Consider the following 21,850-nt stretch of genomic DNA (forward strand, 5'->3'; position numbering starts at 1 on the left):
TTGAATTTATTTGTCTGTTTAAATATTGTATCTCCTTAAATGTAAGCTCCTTGAGGACAGGCCTCATTTGATTTTTGTTTTTATATCCTCAGTGCTATGCACATAGTAGGGAGTTAGTAAATGTTGAGTTGAATTGTAGTCCCATTCTGTGCTTCTCTTCTAAATCTCTCTCTCCTTTTAATCTTCTTTCTCATTTGGTTATATAGACTGAACGCCAAGTGTCCCGATGGTTTGTTCAGTGCCTGCGGGAGCAGTCAATGCTGCTGGAAATAATTTTCCTTTATTATGCCTACTTCGAGATGGTTCCTAGTGACCTGCTGCTATTAACCAAGATGTTCAAAGCACAAGGGTTTGGTTGTAGGCAGACCAACAGACATTTGGTGGATGAGAGCATGGATCCTTTTGTGGATCGGATTGGGTAAGTGTCTGAGTTAGAATGACAATGATTATTTCAGCATACAAGGTATTAATTCTTCCTCTACAAGTTTAGAACATTTAATACACACATTTAGTTATTCTTGGTTTTTTTGGGAGAGAATGAAGGAATGGATATGCTCCTCATTTGGTTGTGAAGGGAACAGATGAGTGAATTGTCATGTATAAGATTGTGCAGTGAGTTGAGGGTGGAACTAGGAGATGTGTGGTCTGGGACTTTGAATAGCAATAATAGCGTACCATCCTTCATATGAAAAATGGCATCACTCATTTAGTTTATAGGGCATGTACTTTGAGTTCTTTCCTTAGAAGTAAGGATTGATTTATACTGAAACAGCTTTTCTCCTTCATCTGTTCCTCCTAACTGAATCTCACACCTGTGAGATGAGATGGCAGTTCTGGATTAAGGATGCAATCTGGGTTTGAGGTATGCTTATTACTGGGTCATACAGAACTTGAACCCATGATTGTGGGTTCAAGCTAGCTATTTGATCAATCTAGCTGTCATAGGTTCCACATGGAATACATTTCACTGTAGCCCTATTGTTAAAATAGAAAATTTGATGCTCTGCCTGGTTACCAGATCAGTAGTGTTAGAAATGGCGTGTTTGGTGGTAAGAAGGAGGCTCATTTGACTTTGTTATTTGTGGGATTACAGAACAAATGGGCCTAGGAGAGAGTTCTTAAGATTATAGTTGTGGAGCTAGAAGGGACTTTATAAGCTGGCTGTCTTGTCATTTCCCTATTTTTGTAGATGGGAAATTAAGGCCAAGAGAGGTTAAGTAAATTGGTCAAGGTCACACAGCTAGTAAGTAGCAGAAGTGGGATTTGAACTCAGGGCCTTTGACTTGAATCCAATACACTTTTTACTGTACCATACTGAACTGACATGTAGGATAAATAAGGACAAAATAGGGGAAAGGACTCTCAGATATGATTGCTGAACCTTCAGTAATTTGAAAGATAGTGGAATGAGACAGATATAGCAAGTTTGAAGAAGGGTCAAGTTCAAGTTTTCAAAGAAAAGAAGAGATAAAAATCTACAAACTATAAATCAATGCATTTGACTTAGATTCTTAGGAAAAGTCTAGAATGGCTCATTAAAGAGATGGCTGGTGAATGTCTAGAAAGGATAATGTCTACAAAGCCATTCAGAGAACTAAATGACTTCATCAAGAGTGAGTCATATCAGACTAACATAGCATTTCCTGTTTTGACAGTTACTAAACTAGTAGATGAAGGGAATGTTATAGATATAGGTTACCATTTTAGAAAGGATTTTGATGGGTTAAGTAGCTCATATTCTTCTTGTAGAGGAGATGGGTTGATACAGCCTAGATGATGATATAATTAGCTGGATCTAGAACTGGATGAGTGGTCTCTCCTAGAGCGGTCCTCAATGGTTCCATGTCAGGTGGCAGGTGATCTCCAGGATCTGTATCTGTTCTTAGTCTTGTGCTAGTTAATGTTTTTGTCAGTGATTTGGAAAAAGGCATAGATGACATGCTTGTAAATTTGCAGGTGACATTTAGCTGAGAGGGATAATTAATACATTGGATTGATGAATCAGAATCCAAAAAGATTTTCCCAAGCTAGAGCATTGGTCTGAATCTTATATGAAATGCAGTAGGATAATATGTAGTCTTACACTTGGGTATTAAAAAAAAATCAACTGCCTTAAGTATGAGATGGGGGTGGTGGTAGAGTTTTGCAGGGTTTTTTTTTTTTTTTGATTGAAAGACTTTAGTGAACTCCACACTCTACTTTCCCCACCTTCCTGTTTTGTCCATTTAAGTTGTTGGTATTGTTCCCTACTTACTCAACAAGTTCACGTACCATTGTCAAGGAGAGTGAGTCAGCGAGATGGTGTGGTAACTAAGAAAACCAATGCAGTCTTGAACTGCGTTAACAGATGTCATTTCCAGGAATAAGCCGATCGCCCCCGTGTACTCTCCCCTTGTCAGAATATAGCTGAAGTCCTGTATTCATTTCTGTGCTTCACAGTTTAAAAAGAACATGAGTGGAAAAGGAAGGCTTGACCATTTGACAGGAGTATTGATGATGAAAGGCCTTTGAGGCCATGCCATATGAAGATTGGTTGAAGAAACTAGGGATAGTTAGCCTGAAGAAGAGAAGACTTGGGGGATTCTGAAAGCTCTATTCAGATGGAAGAAAGGCGTGCTAGGAAAAGGTGGGGAAGGAGGAAAGTTTAGACTTGTTCTCTGGTTTAGAGGGCAGGGTGACCTGCGCAGGCTAGATGTTGCAAAGACTTTCCAGCAGTTTGAGCTGTCTAGAGTGGAATGGGTTTCCCTTCTTTGGAGGCCTTCTGGCTAAGACTTGGTGACCACATGTTCAGTCTATGCTCCCTTTTGGATACAACTTGGATGGCCAGTGAAGTTGTTTCCAACTCTCAGGAATTCTGTGCTTCTGGGACCCTGGGGGGAGTTTGAAAGTACCCAAATACCTTTTAATGTTCTTCATCTAATACATTTGTCTCTAGCTCCTATTTAAAAAATTTTTACTGTGTTTTTTTAAAAAATATCACTGTTCTTTTAATATATACTGTTACTTAAATATCACAGTAAACATCACTGTCTACCCTGTCATCTTTCCTTCCAATATAATTTTGCTTTGTAAAAATAATAGTAATATCATTTATATAGAGCTTTGAGGTTTGCAAAACATGTTATCTCATTTGATCCTTACAGTAAACCTTGTAGGCAAATGCTGTTGTTATCCCTGTTTTACAGATGAGCAAATTGAGGCTTAGAGAGGTTACCTCCTCAAGGTTACACAGTTATTAAGTATCTGGGGCAGTATGTGAATTTAATTATTCCTGACTCCAAGTCCAGCACGTTATTGACTGTTCCACCTCCTTGCCTAGCAATTAAGTACAGCAAAGTAAATCAAAGTGTTGGCTGTGTTTGAAAATTTATACCTCATTTCACACTTCTAGTCTGCCATCTCTCTGTTAAGAAGCAGGAAGTATATTTCATTCTTGGTGTTCTCTAGAGTTTCTTTTGTTCCTCTTGGTTTTGTACTATCCAGAGAATCTTTTATTTTTTATGTTTTCATCTTTTTTTAGGTGAAAATGATAGTGTACGGTGAAGTTCATTGCATCCTACCTTATTCTGTAGTCTGGTATAGAGTCTCACATATGATCCCTTGATGTTCTTTCTTTTTAGATACTTCAGTGCCCTTATCCTGGTGGAGGGAATGGATATTGACTCTTTACATAAATGTGCTTTGGATGACAGGACAGAGCTCCATCAGTTTGCCCAGGATGGGCTGATATGTCAGGTAAACTTTGGATTTGGTTGTAATTGAAGATCTCTTTGGGACTATTGTTAACACTCTGGATATGACCATCTTTGACAGGTTAGTTAGTTGATTAAATTGATTCCCCTGAATATGTGCACATTACAATATAGATTAAACAAAACATAATTTATTTCCCAATATAGGATTTATCCTCAGGATTTCCTACCAATGTAGATCAGCAACTGTTCTGCATCTTGTAGTCTTAGAAATTGCTTGGGGCACTGAGAAGTTAAATGACTTTTCCAAGGTCACACAGCCATTGTGTATCAGAAGCTGGACTTGAACCCAGGTATACCTGACTCCAAGGCTAGCTCTTTATCTACTATGCCACATTGCCTCTTTGATCATTCAACTTCCCAGAAGGATTGATTTTCTTTACCCTTCTCTCCCATCCACATTTTTTCATAAAAGGATTATGAATTGCAAGATGAGGGTGATCCATATCTTGAAGGATAATTGATCAAATTTTTAGCGCTTTGTGATCTTTCCAGAAAATGGAAAAAATCTACTGGTGAGGGTAGGATTTTCCAGATCCCTTTATCTCTTTCCATCTCGATTCTTTTATTAACACATTTTGTGATCTAAATGAGCCTCACTGGGGCAATGATGATTACTAAGATACTCTTGTGATGGTAGCAAGCGATATTTAGGGGAAATCAATAAGCGTCCCTCTTGCCTTATGTTAGGATTCTGCTGGTATTCCAAAGCTATGATTGGTATTAACATCTACTAAGGTCTTGAACATTCCTATTTCATTTATACTAGATATTATCTTTTTCCTTTACCAGAATATGGACCACCTGATGTTGACCTTAGGGGACATCCCTCATCATGCCCCTGTGCTTTTAGCCTGGGCTTTACTCCGTCACACCTTAAACCCAGAAGAAACCAGCAGTGTCATCAGGAGGATGGGCAGCACAGCCATCCAGCTCAATGTTTTTCAGTACCTAACACGGCTGCTCCGCTCACTAGCCAGTGGAGGAAATAATGTGAGTCTTTCCTGGGCATTTGGGAGTGAGGAATGGGCAGAGAACAGAAGAGTTCCTTAAAGATTAACCTGATCTTTAATCCTGGTTAGAATGGTGGTGAAATATTTTCTATTTGGATTCAATTTCAGATATAGTGAGGCTATATAGAAAGTTTCTTGAAACTTATTCTAAGACTTGATATACGTGGCATCGTTTACCTTGGTGACACCAGTAGTATTAAGTTAATTTCTTAGAAGCTCTTACAGTTTTTTCTCAGGGATATGTGAATGAGGCCTATCTCTACTTAGCTGTTAACAAGGCGCTGTAGTATAGTAGAAAGTACATTCTGTTTGATTGTGCTACAATGGGCATGTCACTTAACTAAACCATCTGAGCCTCAGGCAACTCTCTAAGACTTACCTACTAAATTATTGATAGAACAGAGATCTGTAGTAGTCAAAGGAGTCCCCACTTCAAGATTTGGGGCTGAGTTGCCGACATTGACTATGTCTGTGATGGTAGACAGGTCATTTAAACTTTGTGAAGTTCAGTTTCCTTGCTTCTTAAGCATGAGTTTAAGCATTCTATGTCTTTGTGGAAATATGTTTTGCATGACTTCATATATAAAATGGATATGTGTTTACTGTCTTCTCAATGGGGTGTGGAGGTGGAGGAAGGGAGAGAATTTGGAACTGAAAATAAAAATTAAAAAGAAAAAACTTGTATTACTTGAGAAAGCAAAATGTATTAGTGTGCTTGTAAATATTTTCTAAATGTAAGCAGCTCTTAGCAGCAGTAATAGTAGCATGTTAGTCTTCTTCCTTCCATGAATTTTGGTAATTTCAAGGTCATTCCTTCATGGCTTTTTTTTTTTAATTGTATTATTTCCCTTGACCTTTCTGATTATTGGACATTTTTGCCTTTAGTTAAGAGAGTTAATCAGACCTCAGATTCTTTTCTCCATTAAGTACCTAAATAAACTGAAGTAGGGTTGGTCTGGATTTGGGGGTGGGGCCAGGGAACTGCTGGTCTTGCTCCTCATTGATTGCTTTGGTTTTATAGTGTACTACCAGTACTGCTTGCATGTGCATCTATGGACTGCTTTCTTTTGTTCTCACCTCACTGGAGTTACACACATTAGGCAATCAGCAAGTAAGTGTTGGAATTTTCTGTATCCTTTGAATGAAAACTACTAAAGCTACTTACCAATGAAATAGCCTTTCAAGAATAATAGCTTGTGTGTACCTGATCTCAGTTCTCAGTATTATGCTATTTTGGAAATTATATTTTTTATTTGTCAAACCAGTTTGAAGTTCAAAAGGCATGAAAATTATTAATCTAGAGTTTGGGTGTTACTTGTATCTTCATGACCCACAAGGGTAGGAATCTGTTTTCGAACATAGTAAAGCAGGAACATGAGACAACTTAAAAGCTCTTGAGTTCCGCCCCCCCCCCCCCAAAAAAAAGGAATAGAATAAATTTTATTGTCTTGCTCATAGTTACAGACCATACAGAGAAATTAGTGTGTTTAAATGGCGGAAGGTTTGATGTTTCTGGTTTAACATGATGCAGTGAGAAAAGACAGACTGGCAAGAAACTACCAAGCCAAATCAATCCGTTTTCTCTCTTTCCTTTTAAAGGATGTCATTGACACAGCATGTGAAGTTCTAGCAGACCCTTCTCTTCCAGAACTCTTCTGGGGAACGGTAGGTCTAGGGGTCTCAGGTGATCTTTCTGTTCCTGCTGCAGAATTCTTTAGATGAAAAGGGGTTTCTCATATTGAATCACTCTTCCCTTTCCGTGTTGGGAGCTTGTCTTGATACTAGCTTCCCTATATACCTTTTTTTAAGCCCTCTTGATGGAGTTCAAGAAGACCAGTAATAGTGCATCTGAATTCTTATGAAAGTATTACAGCTGTTGGGGTGCATGTTTGGCTTTGGAGAGAATGATTACCTACCAATACTGTTCTCAGTATTAACAGAAGTTTCTAATCCCAAAGCTATACCTAGTGCTAATATACTTCCTCATGTCTTATGGTCTAGTTGATCTGCTAAATTTCATTGAGTCTACGTATTTCAACCTTCCCCCACCCATGGACAGTGCTTTTGCACAGAATCAAAATATTCTAGGAAAAACTGGTATTAAGTGAGAATATTTAGGCTGAGGCTCTGCTTAGTGGAGATTTGCGGTTCATTTTTGGTAGATAAGATGTAAATATCAATGGTTATATTTTTAAGAAAAAGATATATGTGACGAGTATGGTTATAACATCTTTTTTCCTGTAGAGGGAGGTGGGCTTTTTTGTTAGATAAAGAGTGTGTGTGTGTGTGTGTGTGTGTGTGTGTGTGTGTGTGGCAGTAACTTATTACCCCTTATATAGTAAATCTAGTCATGTAGTAACTCTTGTGGTAAATAATATTTTGCTATAATCATTTCAGAAGCTAATGTTGTTGGGGAGAACATAATTTCTTCCACTGGTAAAGATTTTGTTTTGAATGCTGGAGAATCTAGAGAAAATATGATGTTGTTTTAATAACAGTAATTACCTGCCTTAATATGGAGGGAAATTATGCTTTGATTTGTTGAAAGTGAGAAATTAATTATTTTATTTCCTTCCTCTCCTAGGAACCAACTTCTGGGCTAGGGATCATCCTGGACAGTGTGTGTGGGATGTTCCCGCATCTCCTCTCTCCTCTTTTGCAGTTGCTCAGAGCCCTTGTATCAGGGAAATCCACAGCCAAAAAGGTATGTAGTACAGTCAGGTGCTTATGAAAAGTAAGAGTTATTCTTACGAGCCTTCAATAAAGCCTTCATCCAAAATTCAAGTCCTTTCTATTGTCCCATTGGAAAAACTAAGGAAGTGACCTTCAGAATTTGCATGCCCTAGTTCTTTGCCCAATTCAGCAAATATTTATTGAGTGCTTTCTCTGTGCAAAGCATTTTGATAGTTGTTGGACATAAAAAAAAATATGACAGCCCCTTCCCTCAAGTATCCTACCTGGGGTTGAGGAGTGGAAGATTGTGTTTTGTTGTATAACTTGGGCACATATTAATAACAAGTTAGGGAATGATGTGTTTGGGGAACAGGTATAGTATGAGATAGCGAGTAATGGGAGTAAAGGAGAGAGCCAGATAAAATGCTTTAGAAAAACAGGGAGAAGATGTGCACATGTTCAGCTAGGGGCAGGGATCAGGGAAGGCTACATGGGGAAGGTGGCACCTGAGCTAAGTTTTGAAAGAAGGGAAGGCTTTTGAAATGTGGAGATAAGACACTTCACTCTTCTCGAATTTGGGACAGCCTGTGCTAGTGCATGGAGATGAGACAGCATGTTATGTTCAGGGAACAGGTAGTAATCCAGTTTGGCTGGAACATAGAGTACAGAAAGGGAAATTATCTGGAATAAAGCTAAAAAAGGAGGTTCAAATGATATGTGGCAGTGTAGAGAGATTGTTTTTGTCTTAAAGAAAATAGGGAACCTCTGAAGATTTTTTTGATCAAGAGAGTGATATGTTTCAACCTATACCTTAGGAAAGTTATTTGACAACTTGTGTAATGGCTATATTGAAGAGGGTAAAGGCTGAAGACAGGGACATTAATTAGAAAGCTGTTTAGAATAGTGCAAGCACTCTAGAGGGGATGAGATCCTGAACAAGACTGGTGACGGTGTGAGTGAATAAAATAAAGTAGATGGAAAAGGTACTATAAAGGAAGACTTGAGAGGACTCGGCAACTGCTTGAATGTGAGAGTGTCAAACATTTTTTTAATCCTTTTTATCTCTTTATTCAATTATCTGTTTATTTGCTTATTTATCCCTTTATTTTTTAAAATTTTGAGTTCCGTCTTCTCTTCCTCCCTTCTGCCCCTCCCCCACATATTGAGAAGGCAAGCAAAATGATATCAGTTATACATGTGAAGTTATGCAAAACATATTTTCCTATTAGTCATTCAGCAAACGTTTATTAAGACCTTGCTGTATTCTAAACACTGTGCTAAATGTTGGGGATACAAAGAAAGGCAGGGCACTAGTCACTATTCTCAAGGCGCTCATAGTCTAATGAGGGAGTCAACATTCAAGTAACTATATAAATATAAGATAAACATGTACATAGAAGACAATCTTAGAGGGAAGGGACTAGGGGTAGAGGACAGGGTGAGGGAAGACTTCCTGTAGAAGAAGAAATTTGAGCTGAGTCTTGAGGAAAGCCAGGAGTAAGTGAGGAGGAAAAGTGTTACACGTATAGGGAACGATCAATATAAATGCATGGAGTCAGCAAGTTGGAATCACAGGTGAAGAGCAGCGAGGCATCTGTTACAGCTGCACCTTAGTGTATAGGAGAGGAAGAAAATGTAAGAAGACTAGAAAGGGATGAAGGGGACAGGTTGTGACATACTTTAAATGGCAAACAGAATTTTGGAGTTGTGTTTGTGCCTGTGTGAGAGAGAGAGAGATTTGTGATTTAAGAAGCTCACTTTGGCAGCTAAGTGTACGAAGGATTGGAGTGAGGACAGACTTGAAACAAGGAGACCACTTAGAAGTCCTTTTCAGTAGTCCGGGTAGAATCAGTGCCTGTTCTAGGATAATAACTGTGTTAGTGGAAAGAAAGTCATTTACAGGACGTGTTGCAAAGGTAAAAATGATGGGATTTGACAACAGATTGGCTGTGTGGGATGAGAGCTAGTGAGGAGTCAGGGATAATACCAAGATCATTAGCCTAAGTGACTGGGAAAATGGTGGTGCCCTTAACAGTTATATTGAAATAGGGAAGAAGAGAGGGTTTTTAGGGAAAAGCAATGAATTCTGTTTTGGACATGTTGAGTTTGAGATGGCTGCAGGACATCCAATTTGATATGTCCAAGAAGCAGTTGTTGTTACAGAGCTCAGGAGAGAAAGTGCGACCCAATATATAGATTTAGAAATCATCTGAATAGCAATGATAGTTGAACCCATGAGAACTGATGAAATCACAAAGTGAAACAGTATAGAGAAAAAAGAAAAAAGGGCCAAGGACAGATCTTTGGGAGGTGTCCGTGGTTAGTGGACACAATGTGGATAAAGATCCAGCAAAGGAGAACAAGAAGCAGTCAGATACATAGGGGGAGACGTCACAAAATCCCAGAGAGAGGATGGTATCCAGGAGGAGGGGGTGATTGACAGTGTCACAGGGTACAAAGAGGTCAAGGAAGATGAAGATTTGAGATTTAAAAGTTGATTGGTGACTGGAGAGAGCAGTTTATTGCATAGTTTAAATGTGAGTGAGAAGATAGAAAGTGGAGGCTCCCGGTGTAGATGACTTTCTCAGAGATTTTAGTTGAGGAGAGGAGGAAAGAGAATAATAGCTAATGGAGAAGATTGGATCAAGTGAGGGTTTTTTAAGGATGAAGGAGACAGCAGTGTGTTTGTAGACAGTAGAGAAATAGCCAGTTTATGGAAAGATTGAATATTGGTGAGAGATGATTGTAGGAACAAGAGAAGATGGGATAGAACAGGATTAGTGGCCCATGTAGAAGGGTGTGCCTTGACAAGGAGAGGCCCTGCTTCCTGATGCAAGACAGGAGTGAAGGGGGAGATAACGGGGGAAGATGTCTGAATGATGAGAAAAGAAGGAGAGAATAGGGAGCTCTTGGTGAATGGCCTCGGTTTTTTGGGTGAAGTATGAGATGAAGGTCTCTGCTGAGAATGTGGAGGGAGGGAGTGCTAGAGGAGGTATGAAGAGGGATTAAAAGCCTTGAAATAGCCGATGTGGAGAATGAGATAATGAATTAGGGAAATAAAGGATTACCTTGCTGCAGTGCTCAGTTGAGATTTTGTAGAATAGATCTGTAGCATATGCAATCGCTATGGTTCTGTGATTTTTCTCTAATTCTTTTCAACAACTGAACAGGAATTAAAGAGGTAGATCGTCCTGGTAATCCAAAGTTGGTAGGACAAAGCAAGAAATTTGAATGTAAATGATAGTGTAGAATTTAATGATTCACTAAGGGATTGAGATAGGGAAGGGAGGACTGTGCAAGAGAGTGCAGAATTGCCAGTGCAAAAGTGATGCCCTGGGAAAGAAGTGAGGGGTGAAGGGATTAGTGGTCACCTTGAGGACAAAGAAGAAAGTTTGGAGTTCTAAGGTAGAGGGAGGATGTTCAGATAAAGGAATTTTAGAGTTCACAAACATAGAAATGGAACACTTGTGGGTCAGGTGGAGAAAAGGCTGTGAGCCAGCCAGTGACGTCATTGAGGAACACAGTTGAATATTGTTGGGGTTCAATAGATAATTGTCACCAAGATCCGGATTGGGGGATAGATTTGGATAGCACAACCCTCAAAGGGGAAAAGATTGCTGAGTGATGGTGGTTGTGGGGGAATTTGTAAGTCACAGTGGGGAGCAAGGAGTATTTTTACTCCTCTACCAGAACCCTTTGGATCCGAGGGTGTGAGTGAAAATGAAGAGGGGAGAGTTAAATTTTGATCCTGAGCTACTGGGAACATAGTCTGCAAGACTAAATACTCTTCTTATTTGTGGCTCTTCCTTATTTTTAGTGCTTCTGCTGATCTCCAGTTATCCCACACAATCAATGATTCTTTATCTAAGTTCATACTTAATTAATCTTTTATCTCCTTCAGCACCTAGCACAAGACCTTGCACATAGTTTGTGTTCTGTAATCTTTTTTAAATACTGAATACATGTATTAAGTATCTGCTATATCCAAGCACAGTGGCAGGATACAAAGAAACTGAAAACACATTTCGCTGTTAATAAACTTGCCATCTAGTTGGCAATATGATACATATATATAAAGGATATAAAACTACCAAATGAGTAGTACAAATGATAAATACTATAATTATTCAGAAGGTAGCAAAGTAGCTATGGGATATTTTGAGAAGACAAGGTGTTGACTAGTCTGATTAGAAAATCAAAAGCAAAATTAGATTCTCTTCTTTGCTTGACCCTGAGGTGGTTGCAGATGACCAGGGTTTCTTTCTCTACCTGCAGGTATATAGTTTCCTGGATAAAATGTCTTTCTACAATGAACTTTATAAACATAGGCCCCATGATGTGATCTCACACGAAGATGGGACCCTCTGGCGGAGGCAAACACCAAAACTCCTTTACCCTCTTGGTAAGAAAAAAGCAGAACTCATTTTTTTAACTTAACAAGATGCTTTTGAATGTATAGAAATTGAATTTTACAGTGGCCTCTAAATAGACATCTTCTTTATAATTTATATTTATTTAATGGAGAAGTACATTTTAAAGGGACTTCTTTAGAGAACCCTAAATTCTTTCAGAGGCTGTTGGGAAGAGTAATTCTCCCAGATTAGTAGAGAGTTTTTTTTAGGGAAGTAGCATGGGATAGGGGGAAAAGCAGTGGACTTAAAATGAGAAGACCTAGGGTTCAAGTCCTAGCTTTATGACTTAACATCTGGGCAAACCTGTTGTGAGGTTGTACAGCTATAAAATGGGGATAATATATTTGCATGTAGCTTCCTAATGATATTATTCTGAGGAAAGCACTTTGTAATCTGTAAACCATTCTACAGATACGATCTTTTATTAGTATTAAAATGTAGTGATAGGAATGCTAAAGAGTAAGGAAAAGGGTAAATGGAATACAGTTATGATTAGAAGAATGGAGATAATGAACAATTTTCTTGCTTTTGAGAACCCAGGAATGAGCTTGATTTTTTTTCTTCCTTCTGTAGGGGGTCAGACCAATCTTCGTATACCTCAGGGCACAGTGGGTCAGGTAATGCTGGATGACCGGGCTTACCTAGTACGCTGGGAATACTCCTACAGCAGTTGGACTCTGTTCACTTGTGAGATTGAAATGCTACTGCATGTTGTATCAACAGCAGGTAAGAACAACTTGGGAGTCAGTCATAATGGGAGAGGGAAGTGGATAAACAGGAAGGTATATCTTAGGACCATCAAGGGACTGTCTTGCTGATTTGCTTTACATAGGCTTGCTCAGTGATCCAAAAGGAGTTAGTTTCAAGTCTACAAACTACCTTTCCCCTCAGATGTGATTCAGCACTGCCAGCGGGTCAAACCTATCATTGACCTGGTTCACAAAGTCATCAGCACTGATTTGTCCATAGCTGACTGTCTCCTGCCAATCACATCACGGATCTATATGTTGCTGCAGAGGTAAGTTGCTGATGGGTAGTCCCCCAGTTGTATGAAAACGCTTGCAGTGGAATTTCCCTGCTCTTAGTAATTATTCTCAGACATGTTAGTTTTTAAGAACTAGGACAACACATCCATTGGTCCAAAGCCAGTTTACTCAGTGGGTGGCTTTTGTATAGTAACTTTTCTTCCAGTAGAGGGCTTTTCTGTTTATCTAGACTGACTGAGAAGAGAAACTTGGAAGGAAAGAGTTGGAATAATATTGGTCATGGAACAAATTGTATTACTCCTTTTATTGAATGTGGTACTTACAGGAAATATCAGGGCCTGATTTTCTTTCCTCACCTAGGTTAACAACTGTGATCTCTCCTCCTGTGGATGTCATTGCTTCCTGTGTCAATTGTTTGACTGTATTAGCTGCCCGGAATCCAGCTAAGGTGAGATTCCATTTTCCCAGCACCAAAAAAAATATGGAACATGCATAGATGGGGCAAAAAGTAAATATTTAACTTCTCTTTTCCCTTCATAGGTCTGGACTGATCTTCGCCACACAGGGTTTCTGCCATTTGTAGCTCATCCTGTCTCCAATATGAGTCAGATGATTAGGTGAGGCAGCTTTTAGCTGAGGGGAAATCTGTTAGAGACCTAGAGCATCCTCACTAATTAAAATTAATGAATAATTTCACTTTACCTACCTGCTTCCACTTGCCCATTCAGCTCCCTTTTTGGAAGCAAGAGGTGACAAAGAAAGAAAGGCTGATGGGGGTGGTGGGGAGGGGAGGCTGCTCAATTGTGGCTCTTCTCCTCCCACTAGAAAGCATTACTGTGAGTCATCAGATTCACAGAGAAGGACATTTTGTCATTTGGTAGCACTCACTGTAGGTATGTGGGTGTTGGCTTTCTAGCCTAGAAAACCTGTAGATCGTGGGTTCAGGCATTTGACCCACTGTTGTTTCTCAAAACGCAAACTGGCCAAATCATTATTCCTGTTCCTCAGGAATTTCAGTGAGTCCAGCAGCCCCCAACTCACAGAACAGTAGGATTCACCCCTATCCGATCATTCTTCCTTAAAAAAAAAAAAAGTATGTTTGCACTGCAGGTTTTTAGATATGGAAGCATATCCTTTGCTGAAAATCCTGTCGAATGAAACATATTTTTCTATGTCCACTAAGCATAAAATAGGCCATTTTGTTGGTTTCTCACACAGCTGTCTTACACTTAGGATTCCTGTGAGGTAGTTGGAGTGCCCTGTGAAGAGTTTGTTGTTACCTTGGGGATGCCAGAATTTCTTTTTGGGTTTCATGCTGCCCCTCTCTCTCCTTTACCAGTGCTGAGGGAATGAATGCAGGGGGCTATGGAAACCTCTTGATGAATAGTGAGCAGCCACAAGGTGAATATGGAGTTACCATTGCCTTTCTGCGCTTAATCACCACTCTTGTCAAGGTAAGTTGTCATCAGTTCTGGTTCTGAAGCATTTGCCCTGCGAGATGTTGTTGTCCTTGAATTATGTTTGGTATTGGCAGTACAAGAAGTTTAAACCATAAGATCTCTCTTGTGTAAATGTGACTCCCCAAAATGTTCATGGGGGAAATTGTATGTCCTTAATGCTGAAAATAACTTCTTTTCTTCCTCAATTTGGGATCTGCCTCCTCCCTAAGGCTTTTTGCTTCTTTGACACTCGGTTAAGTGCTCATGCCTCCTGAGTTGTTTTCCCAAATTGATAAGGGCCTCGTGTGGACTGTTCATTTAACTTAAGAGTTCAAAAAGTATGATTCCTCTTATCATTATCCTCTGGCTTCCTGCTTTTGTCCCGATGCAAAGGCATTATCTCAATTACATTTGAAATTTGACTCTGGCAATTTATTCTGCAGTAATTGAAAGGCTTCATGCAATAGATCTTATGATATGGTTTCCTATAGGGGCAGCTTGGTAGCACCCAGAGCCAAGGGCTGGCCCCTTGCATCATGTTTGTACTGAAGGAGATGCTTCCCAGCTATCATAAGTGGCGTTACAATGCCCATGGAGTGAGAGAACATATTGGTAAGGACATTCCTAAAAAGGAACGTGGGATTTTGAGGGCTCGGCATAAGTATGATTACTGTTTCTCTGACAGTTTTCCTTCTCTGGGGTATGTTAAGTCTCACAGCATAAGACTGTATATCATAGTTCTCTGGAGTATGCTCCCTGTCATCCTGAAATCAGGAAGACTTAGTTTTTTTCCTTTTCTTCCTGAATCCAGGTTGTCTGATCCTTGAGCTGATCCATGCAATTCTGAATCTCTGCCATGAGTCCGATGTTCACAGCAGGTGAGATGGGGAAGAGCTGATGGGGTTTGAAAAAGTAGATTCTATTCCTTGTGCCAGCAGCCACTCTAGCAAGCCTGGGAAGAAAAGTAAAAACCAGTGGGCAAAGCTAGCATACCTTCTTTCCTGGAGGAGCATTAGAGTGTGTTTGTTGCCTGGGCTCCATGTCACTGGAGTAGAGAAGCTTTCAGTAGTAAATTTCCTGCAAATTTAAGACTAATTTGGTTTGCCTTGTATGCTGTCTACATTTGGAGATAAAAGGACAGAACATTGAAGACCAGGCCAGATTGATTAATAAGAGTCTTTGATCATCTAGAAAAGGCCTCATCTCTCTGTCTCATTCACCTGTATCTTGAGTCTGGCAAGTTAAATTTTCCAAACCTTGCCCTTACTGTCCAAGGATGTAGTTGCTAGCTCTTTAGAGACTTAAGAGAACTCTTTTTTTGTTTTCTAGCCATTCTCCCAGTTTACAGTCTCTGTGCATCTGCAGCCTAGCCAACACTGAAGCTGGCCAAGCAGTCATCAACATCATGGGCATTGGTGTAGACACCATCGACATGGTGATGGCAGCTCAGCCCAGGTGGTAAGTGCTATTTCCTATCAGCAGGACAGGAGGAGTTTTCAGGTCCTTATCAAGTGAAGTTTAAGCAATAATGGTTTCTTTTGGGGTGAAATGGAGATGTTAGCTTCTGTGTAAACAGATTGCATCCTTTTCCTTGTCATTCTTTGTTATACACATATAGACAGATATATGGTATATCTATTAGCCAAAAGAAAAAAAGTTTTCTCTGTGGCAGTTGTACTATCACTACCATATCTCCCAGCTGCCCTAATTTAAATTCCCATAGAATATTGTCTACTAGAAGACTTTGCCCTTTCTCTCTTTTTTCTTTCTTTTTTTCTTCATTTCTTTCTTTCCTGTCTATTTTTTAAATGTTCACTTTGAGTTCCAAATTCTCTCCCTCTCCAAACCCTACCCCACCCATTGAGAAGGCACACAGTATTATACCCATTAAACTTGTGCATTTTCCCCTTCTGCCTTCCTATTATATAGCTTCAGGGCAGCTTATATTGGGTTTTTATGAACTACAGTGGGATTCTGCTTCAGGCTGTAGTCATACTGTCTTAATCAGAACTGCTTGTGCATATAACATAGTTCTCTATGTGGTATTATTTGATTGTGTGTGTGTGTGCGTGTGGCAGCCAGTGGTTTGCTGTTGTATGATTATAGTTAGCCTCTAGACTGGCACATAGCTAATAATGATAATTCATATTTATTTAACATTTTAAAGTTTTCAAAGCACTTTACATTCATTATATTATTTGTTCTAAGGGAGTTAACTGCTTCATTCTTGAGTTTGGGCTGGGATGTCTACCAGAAATTATAGCAGTCTTAGATTACTGTCAGACACTTAATTTAAAAGATCACATATAATGAAAATGACCATGGGCTGAATCAACTTTGGTTTCTATTTGGCCTTCCAGTGATGGGGCAGAGGGCCAGGGGCAAGGCCAGCTACTTATCAAGACAGTGAAACTGGCATTCTCAGTGACCAACAATGTCATTAGACTGAAACCTCCTTCCAATGTGGTATCTCCCCTGGAACAGGCACTCACTCAGCATGGTAAGTACCTCCCTTATGGCCAGCAGCATGTCTCTGCGCAGTGTGGGATTTTAAACAGGGTTTGAGAAGCAAACATTTCCTAATTGGTTTCATGTTGAGACATCCAGTTCTTCAGCCACCACTTGTGGAAGTTGTGTGGTGGTCTGGCTAGCACAGTACTGAGAGATTAGTTCTTTTTTTTTTTTTTTTTAATTTATTTTTAGTAAGAGATCAGTTCTAATGCTGGTCTTGTGACTAACTTATTCTTATGATCTTGGGCAAGTCTTGGCTTCAGTTTCCTTATCTGGACAACAAGGAGGCTAAGCTAGGTAATTTCTTTGGTTCCTTCTAGCTCTAAAATCCTTTCAGTCTATGTAAGGCTGGCTTCTCTTTGCAGGCTTATCATTCTAATTATTATCTTTTGATTCAGTGGAATGCTTTTCTCTGACCCATTAAATGGAAGACATCATTCAACATATATTTCTCTTATGTAATATGGGATTATCTAATATCTTGATCCCATATCTATGTCCACTTAAAATTAGCAAAAGCTAGGATATTGTTGCTTCCTTGGATCATTGTGGCACTTGCATATTTTAGAGTAGTCCATAGCATATTTTGAACATTTTTTTAATCTTTTTTTTGAAGGGTGGAAGGTGGGGCAGTTGGGGTTAAGTGACTTGCCCAAGGTCACACAGCTAGTAAGTGTGTCAGGTGTCTGAGGCCAGATTTGAACTCAGGTCCTTCTGACTCCAGGGCTGGTGCTCTACGCATTGAGCCACCTAGCTGCTCCAATTTTGAACATTTTTGAGTAGCGTTCTCTCTGTAAGGCCATGAGATCAGGCAACTTTGAAATCTCCCTTTCTTCCTGTGCTTTTCTAGGTGCCCATGGGAACAACCTTATTGCTGTTTTGGCCAAATACATCTATCACAAACATGACCCTGCCTTGCCACGACTAGCCATCCAGCTCCTGAAACGCTTGGCAACGGTAAACCTCTTTACAAGCTAGAGTCTTGGAAACCATGATTTTCATTCACCTTTGCATCTTTTGAAACTTTACCTGAGGGAAAATAGCTATTAATGGAGATGGTGAAGTTTGTGCTGTTTGTAAATTGAATTTCTCTGAATACACCTTTCCTTGTTACTGTAGTTTTCTTTTGTGGTTTTCTCGAATGTATCCTTTTCCCCTTTTTGCTCCTTCAAACAGATGGTCCACCTTGGGCCTCATTAGGAGAACGTTTGCCACATTGGCAGAGCAATAGTCCTTGGTGTTCCCGTAGGTTGCCCCGATGTCCGTGTATGCCTGCCTTGGCAGTGATGCAGCTGCTATCCGGGATGCTTTTCTGACCAGGCTGCAGAGCAAGATTGAGGATATGCGAATCAAGGTCATGATCCTAGAGTTTCTTACTGTTGCCGTGGAGACCCAACCTGGCCTCATTGAGCTCTTTCTGAACCTTGAAGTGAAGGATGGAAATGATGGCTCCAAGGTGAGCTCTTCTTGAATGAATCTGTGCTGGCTGCTGGAACTAGTAGGGGTTCTCTGCAAAAACTAGCCCTTCACTCAGTTACCCAAAGACTGTCTGTGGTGGCAGGCACAATCTGAACTTCCTTTTCTTTTCCAGGAATTCAGTCTCGGAGAATGGAGCTGTCTCCAGGTGGTACTAGAGTTAATTGATTCAAAACAGCAAGATAGATATTGGTGTCCACCCCTGCTTCATCGTGCTGCAATAGCTTTTCTACACGCCCTGTGGCAGGACCGCCGGGACAGTGCCATGTTGGTTCTCAGGACCAAGTGAGTATTTTCTTTGCTGCCCACCAGCAGGGGTCATCCCTGCCTTTAATTCAGCTTGATTTATCCTCTTACCTTTGGTTTAATTCTATCAGTATTTATTGTACTTGACAAACGAGTGTAAGCTTTGAGTTGATTGGTTTTGCTCCAAGGGATTATATATTAAGTTGCATAGCAATGCAAGATGGATTGAAATGGCCCTGTTTACCTGGGAAGTTGTAGTACTGACCACCAATTGAGGACCTATGTTGGGACTCTCCTGTTCCATTCTCTCCTTTTAGGAGTTGTTAAAAAAAAACTAGCACTAGGTGGCACTGCACGCCGTCTGAAGTCAGGAAAATTTTTTCTGAGTTCAAATTTGGACCTCAGACACTTAGTAGCTGTGTAACCCTGAGCAAGTCACTTACCCCTGTTTGACTCAGTTTTCTCATCTGTAAAATGAACTGGAGAAGGAAATGGCAGACTACTGCAGTACCTCTGCCAAGAAAACCCCAAATGGGGTCACAAAGAATTGGACAGGACTGAAATGACTGAACAACAAAAAAAGTATGAGAGAGACGCAGTGGTTTGGAGTTTTATGAATCTAGTTGTGTAAGGTGTAATCAGTGTATCCTTAAGAAAACAAACCTTCCTAGGCATGAGACCCTTTAAAAGTTGTGTAGAAACTACTTAATGACTTGTGAGTCAGGTCTCATGATTTGGGATAGTGGAATAAAGGAGAAGCCATTGAGAACAGTGGGGTCAGGGTTAGTTAAGAAACTTGTTGAAAAACCAACATAATCACGATGTATCCTTTTTTAGACCAAAGTTTTGGGAGAACTTGACCAGCCCGTTATTTGGGACTCTTTCTCCTCCCTCAGAAACATCTGAGGTAAGTTGGGTGAGATGGTAAATGAAGGTGACAAGAATTTGGAGGAGAAAGGCTGGGTTTAGAGAGAGGAAAATAGGAACAGATGCCTCCCCTGTTTCCTCAAAGGACTTGAGTCAGATTTGTGACATCCTAGGCATTTCTCCTCTTTTAAATAACACTTTAACCTGTTTGTTTTTTTTAAGCCTTGTCGTGGAAAAAGGCTGTTGAATTCTTGCTTCTCCACATATGTAATGGATGACTCTATCCAGTTCATGTCAGCTGCTTTGGAGACATAACTACCCTGAGGTCTTTGCCTCTTGCAAGTCATTTGCTAATTTTAGTTTGGGAATCTCTCTGTCCCATTAGAAACCAAATGAGTTTTGTCTGTGTTTGCTTTCTGTTTTGTGTCTAAAGACTAGACATGGAATACTAAGATGCAGGTTTCTTTGTGTAATTGGTACATTCTTTGCTTTTTTCCCTCCTTAGCCCAGTGTCCTGGAGACCTGTGCCTTAATTATGAAGATCATTTGTTTGGAGATATACTATGTAGTTAAGTGAGTCTTTTTCCTTCTTAAGATTTTATTAAAGGCTTGGATGGAGAAAATTTTTTAAATTGTCCTTTCCATGAAGGAGATACAGTGTTATAAGAAGCAAATGAAGAAATGGTTTGGAATTGTTAACTTTCTAGAGAGACAATAGTACCCTCAGCATGTGTACTTAGATTCCTAGTCATCCTTCATTGATGCCTTTTGTAAATGTCAGAAAGGTATATTGTAAAGCAACTTTTGTGCTTATGGAGGGGACATTCTGAAATAGGCCACTTTTGTGGAAACTGGCATTGGATTTAATGAATGACCCAGGGGAAAAATGCTTTGGGAGTATCCCTGAAACTGTTTGCCTTTTCTGCAAGGCTTGAGTTGTCCACTTTGTGAGGATGTGGTTTTTGGGGGTTTTTTTGCACCCTTAGGGCTCAATGTGAACACTTTCCAGTCTTGCTTAAAGCTTTCCCTTTTTTTCCCCAATTCCTCAGGGGTTCACTGGACCAGTCCCTAAAAGATACACTCAAGAAATTCTCCAGTGAGAAGCGTTTTGCCTATTGGTCAGGTTATATCAAATCTTTGGCAGATCACATGGCAGAGACAGAAGGCAGTGGCTGCACTTCTTTGGTGGAGTACCAAATGTTAATCTCTGCCTGGAGGATGCTTCTCATTATTGCCACCAGCCATGTAAGCATGTTTTCCTAAACATCTTTGTTTCTCTTAATTCTCATGTCATAGCTACAATGGATTGAGATTCCTGGAAGTCACCACCCCTTGGGCAAGTCTCTGAGAGCTAAGTTGTCAACTGGCTCCCTACTGAGAGACTTAGGAGTGATCACCAGGGACTTGTGATGTTGGAACTAGCAGCAAGTACTAAAGAAGAGGATAGAACAGCTGCTTAAACTCTGTAGAAAAAACATATCGGTGTTATCCCCAGCAGGAACAACACCTCTTGTGTCTCCATGTTTTGCACTTGTCAGTTCTGATTGTCTTCAGTTCCCCACAAGGCCCACACCTTATGAATATCTACAATTGCCTTCTGTTGTTATCCCTGTGGGTGCTCAGCAAATACTTGTTGGCTGGCCAGCTGGGTTATAACATAATAAGAGCAGTCTCTCAGCACCCAGGGGAGGGGGGTTGGGGGGTTTGGTTCACTTTCATTGGTTGCAGAAATTACAGCCTGTGATCCTTTCAGGGAAACAAGCAATTATTACAGTTTTCATAGATGCAAAAGGGAGTTTTTAAGTCCAAGGCTTTTTATAGGTGTCTCTCAGTGTGCACTTTGGAAGGAGATTCAGTAGTAGATTCCAGAGGGATCATTTTGAATTTTCCTTTGTGGATTTGATACCGTTGTGCTTTGAGCTTGAGCTTATAGTCCAGTTCTCACCAGAATTCAAACTAATGATCTAAGTTAACTCAACGGGGTAGGTGCATCCTTGGTTGAAGTGGACTGTGTGCATGTCTTCTGTGAAACCTGTCTGCAAGTGCCAGAATTGGGCTCCTTGGAGCTTTGGGTCTCTCTGAGGGATTTTTGCTGTTAGCACATAATGGACAAGCATTTACGAAGTGCCGGCTAGGTTCTAGATGCTGTGCATGTGACTGTGAAGCTCTGAACCTTCAGATATAAGGAGGTTTGGTGCTGACAAGGCTCTTTAAGTAGACAGTCACTGCCATAGTAAGCTATGCGACTTTGCAGAATCTTCTTGAATTGTGCTTCTGAAGATCTCAGCATCTTTTCCCTCTTTTAAGAAACTGTACTACATGCCCAGATGGTTGGATTTTAACCAGGAAAATGAGAGGTTCTTATCCTTCTTCAGAAGGACCCTGAGCACAAGTCTTGCTATGGTCATCTTCCTGAGTCCCAAAGGAGTGGCATGGTTTATTTGTCATTTTTGAATGAAGTTTGAAGTCATTGTT

At 40.1% G+C, this 21,850-nt stretch overlaps 1 protein-coding gene across 2 annotated transcripts in view; it reads left to right on the top strand.

Moving 5' to 3' along the window:
- The window catches only part of NUP188 (nucleoporin 188), a 41,348-nt gene that overhangs the window by 13,000 nt on the left and 6,498 nt on the right, over window positions 1-21,850 (top strand). The window contains exons 9-30 of one of the 2 annotated variants that reach the window (XM_036750904.1): window positions 207-418; window positions 3,621-3,735; window positions 4,545-4,745; window positions 5,787-5,876; window positions 6,365-6,430; window positions 7,350-7,469; window positions 11,714-11,840; window positions 12,424-12,576; window positions 12,742-12,868; window positions 13,197-13,284; window positions 13,377-13,453; window positions 14,176-14,290; window positions 14,767-14,887; window positions 15,087-15,153; window positions 15,605-15,733; window positions 16,636-16,775; window positions 17,637-17,743; window positions 18,036-18,242; window positions 18,378-18,547; window positions 19,346-19,415; window positions 19,881-19,948; window positions 20,425-20,620. In XM_036750904.1, the coding sequence (XP_036606799.1) occupies window positions 207-418; window positions 3,621-3,735; window positions 4,545-4,745; window positions 5,787-5,876; window positions 6,365-6,430; window positions 7,350-7,469; window positions 11,714-11,840; window positions 12,424-12,576; window positions 12,742-12,868; window positions 13,197-13,284; window positions 13,377-13,453; window positions 14,176-14,290; window positions 14,767-14,887; window positions 15,087-15,153; window positions 15,605-15,733; window positions 16,636-16,775; window positions 17,637-17,743; window positions 18,036-18,242; window positions 18,378-18,547; window positions 19,346-19,415; window positions 19,881-19,948; window positions 20,425-20,620 (2,766 nt within the window). Of the gene's footprint in view, window positions 1-206; window positions 419-3,620; window positions 3,736-4,009; window positions 4,046-4,544; window positions 4,746-5,786; window positions 5,877-6,364; window positions 6,431-7,349; window positions 7,470-11,713; window positions 11,841-12,423; window positions 12,577-12,741; window positions 12,869-13,196; window positions 13,285-13,376; window positions 13,454-14,175; window positions 14,291-14,766; window positions 14,888-15,086; window positions 15,154-15,604; window positions 15,734-16,635; window positions 16,776-17,636; window positions 17,744-18,035; window positions 18,243-18,377; window positions 18,548-19,345; window positions 19,416-19,880; window positions 19,949-20,424; window positions 20,621-21,850 lie in introns of those variants that run through there. The other variant, XM_036750905.1, reaches the window with a different exon arrangement.

This window comes from Trichosurus vulpecula, chromosome 3 (genome assembly GCF_011100635.1).
Source record: "Trichosurus vulpecula isolate mTriVul1 chromosome 3, mTriVul1.pri, whole genome shotgun sequence".
NCBI lineage: Eukaryota > Metazoa > Chordata > Mammalia > Diprotodontia > Phalangeridae > Trichosurus > Trichosurus vulpecula.